The sequence below is a fragment of the Aythya ferina genome (assembly GCF_964211825.1).
Source record: "Aythya ferina genome assembly, chromosome: 1".
NCBI classification, from domain to species: domain Eukaryota; kingdom Metazoa; phylum Chordata; class Aves; order Anseriformes; family Anatidae; genus Aythya; species Aythya ferina.
This window is the reverse complement of record NC_140296.1, coordinates 31,742,440-31,759,153: the sequence shown is the minus strand read 5'-3', so window position 1 is coordinate 31,759,153 and position 16,714 is coordinate 31,742,440. Positions and strand designations below refer to the sequence as shown.

The 16,714-nt window shown below is 36.5% G+C and overlaps 1 protein-coding gene across 7 annotated transcripts in view; it reads left to right on the top strand.

Moving 5' to 3' along the window:
- The window catches only part of DGKH (diacylglycerol kinase eta), a 173,618-nt gene extending 158,512 nt beyond the window's left edge, over positions 1-15,106 (top strand). For all 7 annotated transcript variants that reach the window (XM_084530251.1, XM_084530250.1, XM_084530252.1 and 4 more), the window contains one exon: positions 4,485-15,106. In XM_084530251.1, coding sequence (XP_084386377.1) covers positions 4,485-4,537 — 53 coding nt within the window. In that variant the 3' untranslated portion in view covers positions 4,538-15,106. The remainder of the gene's footprint in view (positions 1-4,484) is intronic.
- The last annotated feature ends 1,608 nt before the right edge of the window (positions 15,107-16,714 follow it).

Sequence of the window (16,714 nt, the reverse complement as noted above, 5' to 3'; positions counted from 1 at the left end):
CTACATACCCAGAAGACTGGCACTTCAACCAAGTAAATAACAGCAGCAGAGTAATCATCAACCTGTTCTCTCTGTTACTAAGACAGATGAGGATTCAGCCTAAGTGAAACCCCATCACAAAGGCTAACACCCTGAAATTTGTCTTAGAGTCTACACAGAGAAAGACTTCTACTGTCTTGAATAATTTAAGTAGGATTTAAGTTGCTGTGCGTATCTGGGCAAGTGGAAGTCTTGCATTAAAATTGTCCCTTCTGCTTGTTATCAGAGCTGGAAACTTCTAAAGTAGTACTTTTTATAAGATAGGCCAAGCTTTTGGCCAAGCATGGCTTGCAATCTGTGGAGCAACACTAAATTTAAATAGCAGAGTTGAGCACTCATCTTGCTCATTGCATCTGGGGCCTGATCTCTGCAGGTAGCTAATTAAGGATGTCTCAGGGACCCTGCAGTTTTCTGCCCAGTGACCTGAGCTGGTGTCAAGATGTATAATGCGATCCCTAGAAAATGAGGAACATATCACAAGCTGCCCTGCTAATTTGTCCTCTGTTTGGCTATTGAGATGTGCTGATGAGTCTTCAGTGCTTCTGTGAACGATAGTCTGTCTACAGCTTCTCCTCCCATGCAAGGCTTGTGCTTCCTATCAAACTAAATTGCATAGTCATTGATTCACAGTCTCTTAATCCATGTGCTATAGTTACCTCTATGACCTCTCAGGTGTACAACAGGAAAAATAGTTGCCCATCTTCAGTTTTGTGATTCTCTGATTTTAATCGAATTCTCTGGGCCCGCTTTTCTATGGTCAAAAGTAGAGATAAAAAGCAGTAAGGAGAAGGTTTTGATGAAACTCACGCAGCACTCCAGGTGGGGCCTCACAAGGGCAGAGCAGAGGGGCACAATCCCCTCCCTGCCCTGCTGCCCACCCCTCTGGGGGTGCAGCCCAGGACGCAGTTGGCCTGCTGGGCTGCAGGCACACACTGCTGGCTGCTGTCCAGCTTTTTGGCCACCATAGCATCCAAGTCCTTCTCCTCAGGGCTGTTCTCAGTGAGCTCTTCTCCCAGTCTGTGCTCATGACTGGGATTGCCCTGACCCAGGTGCAGCACCTGGCACTTGCCCTTGTTGAGCTTCTCTAGGTTCGCATATGGTGAGTCAAGATCCCTGGAGGTCTTTAGAAGACATTTAGATGTAAAGCTTAGTGATATGGTTTAGTAAAGAACTTGTTAGTGTTAGGTCAGAGGTTGGACTAGATGATCTTGGAGGTCTCTTCCAACCTAGATGATTCTGTGATTCTGTATGCATGTAACATGGCAATAATTAGAACTGCAACACATTTGGTAGGACTAGGGTGACATCTCCTTAGAACTCCAGAGCAACCTTGGTTTCCTTGAAGGTTTTCCACATCTCTTGCCAGCTTAAGGAGGAGTGAGTGTTAAGCTGAAGTCTGTGCTGAGGACTGGCATTTCATCTCTGTCTTTGGTAGTAGTGCATTTTGGAAAAGTTTTTGTACAGAAATTGGTTTGTAAGATTTGCTAGACTTCAGACATGCGTGATTTCTTTTGACACTGGGAACGCAAGTAGGGTAGGTTTCTGATCTGGAAGATACAGGAATTTTTATATAAATTGCTTGGTTGTTTTACACTCTTTATACATTTTAGCAAAATCTGCCAGGCAAACCTGGAATGAATGTATTGTTGGCTAAGCAGATGGGGCTAATCACAGTTGGGTAATGCAGATGAAGAACTCCTGAAAGTTGTTGCAAGAATTTTAATCAGCTTCTTATTGTCCTATTTTATTTTATTTTATTTTATTTTATTTTATTTTATTTTATTTTATTTTATTTTATTTTATTTTATTTTATTTTATTTTATTTTATTTTATTTTATTATTTTTTTGAGTCATATCTGCCAGAGGCATAAAAATGGTAAAGTTTGTAGGGAGAGCGTAAGGAGAGGTGATCCTGTAGTTTTAAGGCCATAGCTGGGGAAAAAAGTCTGTTTTCTTCCTCAGACTCTGGCTAGAGTCTTGACTTTAAAGCTGAGATTTTGGAGATAATTTTGGGAACGATGGCTGCTGTGGCAGACCCATCATCAGTCTGAGATGAGAGAACTTCTGCAAACGTTCCTGCATCAGTAGTAAACTGGGAATACTAGATAATATCTACTGCCAGGAATGTATAACATTAATTTCCTTCAATCCAGGCTGTTACACAAGCATCTATATTTATTTATTTATTTATTTATTTATTGTGTGGCAGGATTTAACAAAAGGGTCCCCAGAATTGCAATAAGTCTCTTAAGACTTGTTGGTCTCAGCTACGTTATAGCAATGTCACTCAGGATGGAATTGATACTAACATTTCTTGTCTCTGTAATGTCAGAGCGTTGATGATAAGTTATAAAAGTTGCTGGGAAAAATGGCTAAGGTTTTTGGGACTTGAATAATATTCTTTCTTTGTTGTTTGTTTTCTGAAAAATCTGGAAGTTCTTAACCTTTAACACATGTGGTTTCTCATGGTTTGGAAAGTATCATACAGGTTTTTCTTTAGATAGAATTTCTGCCACAGAGCAACTGGGATATTTCAGTAGTTTCAATAGTCATGAATAATTTTGTTTAATTGGAAAATTAAGTTTGACATAAGTAAGAAAAGATTTTTCTACTCCAAATCTATAATGAAAATGGTTAATATCATTGTTGGATAATTTTAACCAGTTTGCCCACATCTTAACTTAAAAATTGGTATTACTTTTAATTTAATTTAATTTAATTTTAGCTTAGGTGACCACTCATTAGTGGAAACAAGATATAAATGAATGTGATGTGGAAAAATCTTTTTTTTTTTTTTTTTTTTTTTTCTTCTGATAGGTTTATGAATAGCACTTGGTTTGGGGACTTTCTTGAGTACATTGTGAACTCTTAAAAGCTGACATGTACATTCCAAAGTTCTGTAATGGATAGTGAAGTATTGTCGGTTTTCTACTAAAAAACAGCCCCCCCCCCTTTTTTTTTAATACTTTCTGGCATAACGAGAATTCAATCTTGACTCTGAAAATTAATCCATCTGTTCAATCCATGCATTTACTCTAAAATAATTCATGCCCATCTTACCAACCTTCTTGTTTTGGAGAAATGCTAAATGAATTTCATATTAACACTTTCAAATAATATGCAGTGCAGATTTTTTGAGGTTTCTGTGGCTGTAGAAAGGTAGATGTAGCCTTTGTGTAAAGTGTGCACAGAATGATATATATGGTTTCATTTTTCAATCTGTATAAAAATAATTATTTCAAGCTGCTTAATTCCACTCTTTTCTATGTCTTCATAATGGAACATTTTCCTACTAAAATGAAAGGATTTTTATTCCAAAGGAATAGATAGTGAATTTTGCTAAGACTTTTATTTAATCACAATGTATTTATATAATGTTTATTTTACAAAGGACTACTATTTGAGTATGCCACTTGCTCAGCATGAACAACACAAGGATTTTAGAGTTTTTTCAAAGCTGTATTTTACAGATAACAGAAGATTTCCACCAAACTGAGATGAAAATTCATTAGTGCATTTGGGGATCATTAGCACAGCTGGGCATCCCATTCTGTTCCTCTGACCATTGGACCAGTAAAAATTGAAAAAGGGTGTTGTTAAAGCTGTTATTAATGCTGGAAGAGTTTTGCTGCAAAAATTTATTGTCTGTTGTCACTCATACAGAGATGGGTTCAAAAAAAAACAATATTAGAAATATTTCAACTGATATGATTGCTTCAGTGGTGGCTACAAAGAGATTTGTATTTCTGCTTTTTATATTTTCCTTTGGGATGTGACTGACATCTCTCTGAGAATATTTATCCCAGCTCTCTAGTTATCGTGGATATCCACATCAGGAGACAACCTTTTTAGAATGAAAACCAAACGCTTACGTTTTCTATTGCTCTCTAAAGGGAAGTTGTCCTACATGCCTGTAGATGTCATTTCCACTTTCCGTGGAGAAACTGGGGATGTGTTGCTTGTTGATTAAGACAGGCATCATAGGGCCACAGATCAAGTGACATTGCTGGACAGCTCTAATCCATCACATCCTACTGAGCATTTGATTGCTGTATTAGAGAGGAGGGGGAGATTGTTCTTTTTCTTCAGAAACTGTGAAAGGATATGTACTTAGAAGTCAAGCAAAAGATGTTTTTGAAAGATATTGCAGTGCTTTGGGTTATGATTGTTGCAGGTAAGTATTTTTCCATCTGCCAGACAGAGATTCATTGTATGCTCTAAGCAGTTGTTTTTGTTGGATTGTTTTTGTTAAGCAACACTTGCTAGTGCCATAGAATCTTTTCCAGTTAATGTTGATTGCAGTTAGCACATTTCTAGACATCTGTTGCATGGCTAGATTGTAATTGTTGACTTTTTTTCATTTTTGTAAATAAACTTTCTTCTTTTTCTTTTTTTCTCTCTTTCTCTTTCTTTTTTTTTTTTTTTTTTCTTATTAATTTCTGTAGGACCTGGGGATAACGAAAGTGGGTCATATGAAGCGAATTCTCCAGGGAATTAAAGAGCTCAGCAAGAACACCCCTTTGTCTGACGTGTAATTATGCTGGTACTCTCCTGAGAGAGAGAGGGAAAGTTGCTGGAGAAGCAGAGCTGTTGCAGGCACTTAGCTGTCTTTGTATACTGTATGGAAGAATAAGCACTGGTGTATTTGTACAGGCTAGTGTCTCTGAATGCTTGTATGGTGAAGAGCTTGTTGCAAGAGCATAAAAGGATTTGTGCCAAAAAAAAAAAAAAAAAAAAAAAAAAGGAAAAAAAGGAAAAGGTTACACGTTCCATGAAGGCATTTTCTTGGTGTTCAAATTTGGCCAGTTCAGATAAGCACATTTTGGTAAATCAGTTGGTTGACGGTGAACTGCACTGACTGGAAATATAATCGAGAAATGATCGCTTTGCTTACATGCAGCTCAGTATGCCTCTCTTTCCGACGCAGCAAGATGCCACCGGACAGCATGAGGTTGTCTGGTAGTCCTTTCCAGGCATGGCTTCCGTAAAACCTCCCGTGCAGGAGACTGAGAGGTGGCCGCTTTCGAGGTTCAACACGCGAGTCTAGCAGTGCCTCAGGTACCTCACACTCACGGGCCACGCAGGACGGGGAAAGATACCTTGTTATACCATGAATGCAAACTATAATGCATGGTGTGCCTGCCCGAATTGTCTGTCGTTCCGTTGCATGACACTTCTGATACTTTAAACACTTGAACAACTTTTATATCGGTTTGAATGAGATTTAATTTATTACTACTTGAGTGTCCTTTTTTTGGTTTCAGGCACTTTTCTATTCTTCAGTGTTGTGTTATTCCTAAATGTGTTCTATGGCAAAGGATGTGTGGGTGTGGAAACTTAGCATTTGTGCCATATTCAGCAAATTATATGCATTATATATGATTGAAACACTGTACAGTTAGATTTTTAAATATACCATGTACAGAAGGTGTATCAGGTAACTAATTTATGAGTATTTTTGAAAGACCGGTACCTCACAAAAATATCAATTGGCTTCCTGCATGGAAAATTATAAAGAATTTTCTCATGGTGCATTTTAATGTAGTTATTCAGTTATCTTAAACATCTGTAGCTTATTTGAACTTGTAGGAACTAATGGTTTTATTTATTCTATTGTTCTAAAAGCAGGTTGAAAGATTAATGAAAATTTTTATGGGAAAATTTAAAGTATTTATCATAAATAAGAAAAGTGTTAAAATGTAGCATCTGATTTGATTTTTGTGGGGTAAAAGCTTTTACACATTACTAATTTACTATTAATTTAAAAATTTCTATGTATGCATTTCTTTACAAAGGCATCAATTTGTTTCTTGTCAGCACTCCTACATCAGTAGATCATAAAAAAAAAATTAAAAAAACTCTAAAGTTTTACACTATGCATGCAAAGATGAATCACATGCAAGCCAATAATCTTTGAGCGTAAACAGGTTAAAAAATGAAAACCATCTTTGTTTAGCAATTGCATTAGACTAGAGTTTATAAGGTTATTTACAGTTTACTTAAACAAAACATAGCTTCATAATTGAATTTCCTGGTTAATTTCTCACAAAGTATTAATCCAGTAGAAAAATAATGTGCTTTATATTTTATATAAATATGACATATATCTAGGGGTTAAGACACAAAAAAAACTACTTAAATGTTTGAGAAGAGATGATATTGCATCACATGCCAGAGAACTTGCCCAGAACCTGTGTCCTTGCTGTTCTGATCAACGTGGCATTCCCACCAGAGGAACACTTTGACTTAGGCTTTATCAAATATCTTTGTCAATTTTTACAGGTTAAGGAGTATGTTAGTATGTATTTCTATTTTCCTAGTAGACAATAGAGTAAGGTTTCATTTGTTTGGTCAAAAGCTTTTCCCCATTTAAAGGGGACAACGTCAAGTACCGCATCCTGGTTTTGTCATCCTTTTCTCATGAGGATGGTGGGAATCATCCCTTGGAAAATCAGATGTGTTCCCTTCATTGTTTTATCACAAGAGATGTTAAAAAGTAGTAAAACAGGCTTGTTTATATCAAGTTATAATACCATGTGCTCCTGCTGCTGTAGGTTAAACCAGCACCACGCTGGGAGCTTTGTGGACATAATTGATTGTTCGGGTCAACAAACAAAAGTAAAGGGCTATGTTCCATTAGGTTTTCAGTAAAAAACAACACAAAAGCTGCTTTCCAAATGACATTATTTTCATGGTGTTGTATTAAAAGCATATGTAAACAATGGAAAGTTATGCAAACAATGGAAAGATATATATTTTTAATGTACTTGACGTTGACCCCTTTAATGATGTTCAGATGGCATCTGTCAAGTCTTCACAAGTTGTATTTCTTTTTCTCTCTCTCTTTTTTTTTTTTTTTTTTTTCCCTGTAAGCTGTGCTATATTTTAATGTGCAGCAGCATTCTAATATGTCAATGTTATGGTAGACTATGGAGTTAGTATTCCTGGTGAAGTCAAGGACGTAATTCATGAACGAACTTTCTTTGCTTTCCTGATTGTAGGATTCACTCTCTCTGCAACTTTCAGTCTTGCTATATGCAATGTGGTAAGATGGGCTATAGAGCAGGATATCTTAAGTTAAGACAACATGATGATGGCTATAGAGGCCTAAATGACTATATTAAAAAAACAGAGGTGCTTTTGGGCAGGGAGAATGACCAAGTGTTGTTTTGTAATGTGATTTTCTTATGATGCTCTTAGATTACCTCAGTATAGGACAACTTGTCTTTACAAAGTTCCATTTTTTTAAGTGACCACCAAAGAATTCAACTTTGATTGTCCTAAAGCAGAGGGTTTTTTTAAAATGTGCAAATAGAAGTATTTTAAGCATCGGTTATGCTATATTTAAAAGCATGATCTGTATGCCCTGGAGAGCACGTTTTATGCAGCTCTATGCCTTAGAATAGCTTTGAATATCAATTCCAAATGCATTTGATAAGGAGGCTCAAAATATTTTATGGGATTTTGCTACCAAGGTCATGGGTTATAACTGTCTTCTCTGACGTGGCTTTTCTAAGGAAAGATTTTTGAAAACAGTGTTAACTATCTCATGATTATTGCAGATTTCCAAGTATTGTTTTTTTCCTTAGTACTGTCAAAATCTCAGCTCCTAGAACTGAGGATATACGTAAGATGTATGTTAGCAAACAGAATTCTTTATAACTTAATCCCGACATTTGAAGTGCTTTAAAGCATACTTCCTAATATTTCAATACAAATAAGATATGCCAATTCCCTAGAAGTAGTTAATTTTCCAGAAAACTAGTTAATCCCAGTAGCTTTTGTGGAGCCTGCTTCAACATGCTAGATTCATGAAGACAAAAAAAAAAACAACACTGTATAGTGTTTACTGGATTAATTTTTCTTTTCCCAATAGTCTGATATACTTAACTTCTGTGGTCAGTCAGCATACCTTGAAATCTGTGACGGCAAAGCCAAGCAATCAACATTTTTTGAAGTGGATGATATTCATGTAGATTAATGTGCTATGCTTCAGAAAGTGGAAGAGAAGGCTTTTAAATGATAGGAAATTGCTTAGCACGTGTTTATGTTTTGTGATTTTCAAGTAGATTTTTTTCCAGCTTGTGTTCAATTGTTGTAGCAGCCTCTGATTTGGGTGATGCATGTATTGCCTTTGTAATACGTAACGCCTTCTTTTTAGAAACTGAATGAAGCTCATGGTTTTATTTATTTTCTTACAGGACCTTAAAGAAAAAACTTGTTCAAAAATATTTTTTTTTTTACTATGATGGCAACTACAAATTTTCTTTATGATACCTTTTTGTGTATTTCTCCCTAACCATTATTTTTTCTCCTAAATACATCTTTCTTTCAAAGAAAAATATTTTAAACCTCTGGAAGAACAGTAAAAGGTAAAGCATGTGATCAAAAACCTTCCCAGACAATTTTAATCCAGTATTTCTTTCTTTGGGACTGGAGTAAATATCCTTGGTCCTATAAATAACAAATAGAAAACACCTTTCTTTCTCCATCCCCACCCAAAGAAATTCAGACTGTAATGTTTATCATTGTAATTTAAGTAAGAGGAATTGATTTATTTTTTTTATAATGACCCATTTTGTATATTCCCTTTTTTGTTGTTGTTGTTGGTTTTTGTTTGTTTGTTTTTGCAGAGAAATACAAAACCTGACAATTTTTACTTTTTAATTGAACTCAGTGATGTTTGTTCACTTAATGAAAATTCATTATGCCCTGATAATGCACAGATCTTGTTGCAAGGCTAAAATAATTAGTGTTTTTCATTGCATCTAGGCAGGAAACCTTCATATGTAATGGAAAAGTAATATTTAAACCAACTAGGAGAGGAAGTGCAGCAGTGTTACTTTTAAAATAAATTTCAAACTACATGTTATACATAGATAATTTCACAAAGGACATATAAGAACAACAACAACAAAACCCACAATGATTCCGTTTCGCTTGATGCTTGCTATTAATTATTGCATTACTAATATTTGACACTTTTTCTCCATTGCTCTATCTGTGCCCCTGAGTATTAAGTTCTTGAATACAAGTTTGAGAGTTCTGGTAACTAATAATTAGCAGTGTAAAGTGTATTTGTGAAAGTTAAAGTTGCAAGCAATGTATGTTGTTGAGGATAACTGAGCTGGAGCAATATATTTAGTGTACAACCAGGAAATCATCTTGTCACTTATGTCAGTGAGAGCCCCAGAAAATTGTATGAATTTTGCTTTTAGTTTTTCACCCCAACGTACCTCTTCACTGCAATGTCCTGAGTGTTGCATTTATACCGTGGGCTCTCCCATTTTTTGATTGTTTTCATAGATTGTATGTTTTGTGGTATGAACTTCATATCATCAAGGTTTGATGCTGCTTATGCTAACTGCAAAGATTTGATGTTTGCAGGAACTGTACATGACTGTATTGCTGTCTTAGGTAAAAGGAGGAGTTTCTGATGACTCAAGGAAGCTGAAGAGTTTGGACAGGAGTTTAAACCTGTCTCCTGCCTCTTCAGAGCTGAATGATAGTGTCAGTAGGATTGATAAAGCATCATATGGTAATTATCAGTAGATGATCTTTACTGGTTGTATAAATTCGTGTATTTATATATAGAGCATAGTGTGGAACTTGATCTTTTCTATAAAAAGAAAAAAAATTTTCTAGTTCTTTTCTACTACTGTTGCATTAGGTTTAATAGCTCTGTTAATGGTTAGCTTATGTACTTGAAATGCTCATTTCTGCCATACAGAAGCCCAGCCTGTTTCTCAGAAATTGTGTTCCATTTGGAAACCATCTGGATTGTTCCAGGAGTATTCCTGCTGCCAGTTGGAGCTAATACCACCATTCGCAGTAACTTTTGTAGGCTTAAATTGATTGCCCACAATTTTATAACCAAAAAAATGCTTTTGAAAGGTGTTTTTTTATTATTATTATAAATTATGCAGAACTAAACTCAAAACACGATCCTTTCATTATCTGTAAAAGTGCGTGTGTGTGTATATATATATATATATGTAACGTATGTATGTATGTATATATATTAGCACTGTTAACACTTCAGCAAACTAGCAAAATGCTGGCAATTACAGACCTGAAAGTATTTCTGGACAAACTGTAATGAATTTAGCTTCAGTGCTTAAAGAGCTACCACCTTCAGAGCAGCCAAGAGAAAATGCATACATTTACATGGTAGAATGATAAAAATCTCTTTCAAATGGTTGAAGACCTTGTTTCCCAGTTGACACACACTTTTTATGTAAGCATTTGGATGGGATTTTGAGTTCATATTCATGTAACCTTTTGCTTATATTAGCAAGGGCAGAAGAAGCTGGTATGTAATTTGTATTTAACACAGGTCGTGTCTGTACTCATGTTCCCACACTACTTCCCAGCTCCTGTGCCTGGATAACTTCCCAGCTGCTTGGCAAGATGAGACCCACACACGTCTCCCCCAGTTTCCATTCAGAATAGCTGGACAGGCAGGCTAGGAAAGATCTGTAGGATGCTCCAGGAGGTCTCCTAGACTAACCAAGGATTCAGGCCTCTAAGTCTCCTATAGCCATGGTGAGCTAAAATCCTCCAGGTTGTACTCCTGCAATCCCTGCCGAAAGCATGATTTAGTTTGCCATCTCGCTAACAATTAGCATTACCTACTTGAATGCCCTTTGAAAGAGAAGTGCTCGGGTAACTTCATCGACTGTGTCAGGTTTTTGAACCTACTAGAAATTATGATAGCTATTAGTAGGACAGGTATGCAAGTGACTATTCTACAGAACAAATACTTCGGAAAAATATTGTAGTATGATTGAAAGATTAGTGACAGGATTGAAAAGAAACTGAAAGTAAAATATGGTACAAAGCTTAAAGCCATTTTATTTATTTATTTATTAACAAAGACCTGCACAGTGCCCCAAATCCCTACTATGAACATCTGAAGGGAATTACCATTGTAAGTCCTACTTTTAATCAACTAGAAAAATAGGATTGGTAACTTTTTAGTTATTAATAACCTGTCAATGACTGTAACAGGGAAAGGGTTATAGATGATACTATATTTTTCTCCTTCCCTGCATTAGTTGCAGTAAGCTTGGCATGGGACTGCTTCTCATTGCAGCTGTGGTCAATTATTATCTGAATATAGAGGTTGAGGAAAACCCTTAGAAGCTGCTTGGTTTTGTTTCTTCTGTGAGGGAGAATACATGTGCTGACAAGATATGACACAGGGGGGTCTTAGTGAGATTTTTAAGATATCAGAGCTTCTTCTTGGATGATTTGTGAATGTTTACGATGAGTACATAGGTGTGGAGACACTCACCCAGAGGGTTTCCAGTGGCACTGTCCTCTTGAGATGCCATCTCTCTCTATTGAAATAGGTATTTCAATATGCTTTAGGTTGTACCATAACTCACATACATATCAACTATCTTAATAAACAAATAGTGTCTTAAATACCAGTAAGATCCAGAATCTAAGTAAACACTTGCCTTATCTCTCTCCACTGATAGTTATTTTTTTCAGAATACATTCATTGGTATTCTTTGCTTGGGACGGGTAGAAAGTTTCCATAGGATGTCCAGAGCAGGTTATCTTTAAATCTGAATGCTATGGAATTGCTCTGGATGTTCTGGCATTTTCAAAAAGCTAATTTCTTCTAAGGGTATTTCAGAGGTGCTGAGAGAGGTCCTAGCACAACATGAGTGGTTTCTCTTATTGGCCAAGCTTGTCTCTTAGAGTAGTATTCCAGCCAAGTCCAGCATTTAGTCAGTTCTGCAATAACATCCACTTACTTGCATGAGTAAATGCATAAAGCACACGTGTAAATGTTGCTGGATGCATCTCATTCAGAGATGTGATACTACAGTTTTCTGCACAGCTCATATGTTTGGGTCTGAATGTATTTTGAAGCAAAAAGCTGAAATACAGTTTCTACATTTCCACCTTTTTTTCTGCTTTCTCAATTAGATGAAAATACCTAACATGGTTTGTACTGTTCTAGTAAGGTGGAAAAAAAATAAGAATCTCAGAATCAAAGGATAGTTTAGGTTGTAAAGGACCGGTGGAGATCATCTTGTTCAACCTGCATGCTCAGTAGCTTCTGCTGTTCATTTCCCCTTGGTCCTGCTTACCCCACAGGGAAACTCATTGTCTTTGCAAATATGCAGATTAAGGCCACAGACTGTTGGCACTTACACATGTGCTTGGCTTCAAACAGCACTTTAGTCCCCCCTTGAGATTGCTCTTGTATTTTAGTTTTAGCATTTACGTGTAAGCCTAGAAGAGATTTGGGTAGGTAGAAATTGTTCTTCACATGGAAGTCATTGTCAGACTGATCATTGGTAGACTCTTGAATGCCATACCTATGAATGTTGTTCTCTTGCCAGTATTTGCGTGTGCATGTGTGTATATATGCAGTACCTAGTTAGTAGTGTGTGTGCACACACACTTGTACATATATATGTATATATATGCCCTGGTTTTACCCAATATAATGACGCCAACTTGTGTGTAGAGCCAAAAACTTAAATATATACAATGCTTGAGATGCTGCATTGTTTTTATTATAATATTTTTATATCAGATAAATTGCAGGATGTTTACAGATGCTTATTAATATTTAACTTATACAATGGAGTGGCAGGATGTTTATGATTGTTGTCAGCTAAAGAACTGTACAATATTCTGGGTGAAATTTTGGCTTTGTTGAAATCCTTGGCAAAACTCCTATTGATCTCACTGGGGCCAAGATTAAACCCCTCTGAATCTATTGTTTACTGGCTATTTTCCTACTGTGATTTTTTTTTTTTTGAGTGACTGAAATGTATTTATTTATCCCAATGTGAAATCCGCAGTTGCTATTTGGATTTTTCTACAGAACCTGCAAGATACAACACAGGTGGGAATATATGCCTCATTGAATGTACAGACTTTTTTCATTGTTCTGGTCCTTGAATACGTCTAAGAAAATAGCTTCTAAAATAACTTTTGTAAGATTTAATATAGAATCTTCTAAAAATAGATCATTTTTCATATCTTCCTCCACAAAGTTGGCATGCAGTGTAGTAAGTGAAGATGAAGAATTATTTATACAGTTCACTTGGCTCTGCTGATCTGGAATGAAACATAAAGAACCTGGTCCAAAAGTACCTTATCTAAACAAACACACAAACAAAAAAAAACAATCCAACTTTATATTATATAGTGTTTTAAACTTCTCATCAAGACATGGAGGTATCTTCAGAGCCAGTCTGTAGAATTATTCTTTTAATATTTCATGAGTGAATACAATTATGCAAATATTAAGTGGTAGGGTAAGTCAGACATTGACATTAAAGAAAGCACTTACTAAGAGACAGAAGGATCAGTTCTTCTAGCACCAGGGAGGAAAAATATTGTAATGCAGTGCTTCCTAAATCCCCTTCCAGGGTATCTTTTAATTCTGTATGCTCTGAGTATATTCTTCCTGTAAAGAGACAGAAGGCTGTGTAACAGCCTAATAAATACAAATTATTATTATTATTATTATTATTTTTCATCTGAGGCTAAAAATTTTGTTTTCAAGCAACAGCTATTGTGCACTTTGAAATATGTGTGTCTGGAAGAGGTAAGTTTGCATTCATTGTAGGTAGCCATCCCGGGGATACAGTAGGACTTGCAAAATGAGATAGTTATCAACAATGTTATCAAATGTTATCAGAAGCTGAAGAATTAGGGAGCCAGCCTTATTCCCCTGTGAGGCTCTTTCTGAAGACATCTGTACACAATGCCCACCACCCCTAAGCTTCTTTTGCTCTAATTTTGTTTAAGAAAGGATAATATTCCGATTCACACTCTTCCCCTTGCTAATAAGGAAGGAAGTATGCACGCTGGTTGAACTTTCCAGGATTTTGTCTCTGTTGGCTATAGAAACCTCAAAAGAATGATCAGCAGTCGCTTACGAAGGATACACAGGGCTCTGCCTGGGCTCGCTGGTCTGCTAATGGGGATCTGATTGCAGATTTGGGATAAAAGCTCCCATTGTGCTCCCTCTGTGGTCAGTCTCCATGGTTATTAGTGGGAGCAGGTGGGTGCCCAAGTGAGCAGACAGCTTTGCTTTTGCATGTGCATTGTCTTTCTGTAATTGTAATCAGGAATGGGGTTCAGGACTCAATGTTATTTGTCTGAAAGGCCATGATGAGTGCAGGATATAGGAGGAAATGAGGAGGCAGGGGCTGGAGGTCTGGGTTCTGCTTTTGGTTTCCTGCTGCTGAGTTGGTAGGACTGGGGGCAAGTCAGTTACCCTTGGTGTGCCTTGCTGCTTCTGCCTGGGGCAGGAAGGATGCTTACCAGCTTGAACAGCCCCTGAGACCTATAGATGAGTGGTGGTCTATGAGTGGCTAAGTTTTACTGACACTGTTGTATGTAGTATAAATAAATTAATTTGTCCGTAACACTGCAAAAAAAAAAAAAATAAATAAAAAATTGCTTTTTCTGGTTTCAGTTCTAACTATTTAATGACCGACTACATGCTGGGTAGTCAGTTTTGAAGCTTAGCAATTGCTATAGTACTTACAATTACACACATAGTGGGCTCTGTTTGCTGCAGAAAAGAGTAAAACTTTCAACTGCCTGACAAAACTTGCCAATGAAGTATATCTAACAGAGCAGGGGTGTAACTTTTGGCTTTATTTACTTGTAATAATGGTAAGGAACAGTGAATTTTGTTTGTTTACATACTGTTTACAATGGCACAGTTTTATTTTTAATATATTAAAACAATTGAGGTATTTATTGCATATACTATTTTAAAGATGTTTTATGTGTTTTCACCTTTGGAATATATTGTTACATTTCCTTGTACAGATAATTTGGGTGGCTTTGTTAATATAGTTAGTAATTTTTATGACTACTAAGTGACCAGTTTTCCGTGCCTTTTTATTGTTGAATGCATGATTACATATTTATTATTGTATGGAAGTCACTGAGATGTGTATTTTTGTATTCTGCTGGAAGCAATGGTTGATTTTATTGTACATGATAAGAGATGCCTTCTATAATGGGCACTCATATGAGATCTTCCTTCTCAAATAAACAGAATACATTCGATGTATGTAAGTCCTTGAATTCTTTCTGTGTCTGGAAATTGATGGAGATCCTTCAACACCATTACACTGAATTTTAGATGTTATCCACTCAAAATGTGGGCTGGTAGCAATGTCATCAAATCTAAAACAAAATTCCCCACTGAAATCAACACAATATTAAGTTCTCAGCACACTGTAAGCCTTTGTAATTTAAAAGAAAACTCTGTATGCTAAAGCTAAATAAAATTTGGATGAATGACTATCAAGCATCATTTCTATTCAGTCTGCCACACATTGCACTAAAATTGTTTCAAATTGCAGGCTTTGAATGCAGCTTTTGAAAATCCTTTATATGGCTACGTGCGAGTCCCCATGTAACTAGTAAGTAGGTCACTGTGCATGTAGGTGTTTACATTTGCAGGGATCTTCCGCTAGGTCTTGCCGGCATACAGCGTATTAACTGTAAAAATAGATTTACACTTGCATCCATAGTAACAACAGTTGTTAAAACATAATATACATTTCTCCAAGGTCAGTGGCAGTAAAGCAAACACTTTTTTTCCTGGTAGTATATGCTGAACCTCTATAACTCCAACCCAGGTAAACAGTCACTGAGCTGATTCCACGCCAAGAGCTGAAGACAGAGGGCAATTCTGCAGGCAATGATCATCTGCCGTGTTGTGGGTCAGTGAGCTACTAGGCTAGCACTTAACACAAGACATGATGTGAAAGTAACTGCGATCAATGGCATATGCAGAAGACAATGTACAGTGTACGTGAGCTCCAGCCAGTTGATTAGGGAGCCAGGTTCCTGTTGTCCTGATGTGAACGTATACGTGAGAGGGATTTTTATGGATAACCTGTATTGTTTAAAGGTCAGAGCTGGTGGTTTTAGCAACCAGTGAACTCCAGGTGCTTATAAATCTTGTAGGATCAAAGCTTGTACTTTAATTTTGGGGGTGTTTTCTGTGTATTCCATTTCTTTAATAAATCCTAAATGGTTGGTTGTAATAATCACAGCCATGGAATAGATGAGAGGCTGTATTAAGAAAAATAGTCAATGAGCCAAAGTAGGGGATGCTACTGGGGTGGCTCTGCAGTGCATGAGGAGACTGAACATGACGGTGCATTGACACCATGAATTCTCTAGCTTCTGGCAATAACATGTAACACAAGTAGGTTTCAAGTAGGTTTCGTGTCTGTATGTTAGATTTATGTGACTAAGAATTCAAAGTGTTGAAAAGGCGGTTTTGCTATATATTTGGCATATGTACTTAAGGAATTTTTTAATTACATTAAAAAGATGAAGGTTAAATGGATGAACTTCCTACCACAATGTATATTTTAGTCCTTGTGTTTAATCAATCTGTTAATGCCAATGACACTGAATACCTGATGATAAATTATTTGAAATTGGGCTTTTAACTCCCATGACAGAGTTTATTATAACCTGAAAACATGAGTTGATAGATGTGTCAGAGTTTAAATCAGAACTCCTGAAGGCATGAAACCCCTAGAAGCAAATCTAATAGAATTCTTGCTTGGAAAATTTATCAAAAAGGGCCATATAGATGTCTAGTCTAGAATGTGAAATCAAATTGAGATTCCCCTGATGCCAGGGAAGATCATGAGGC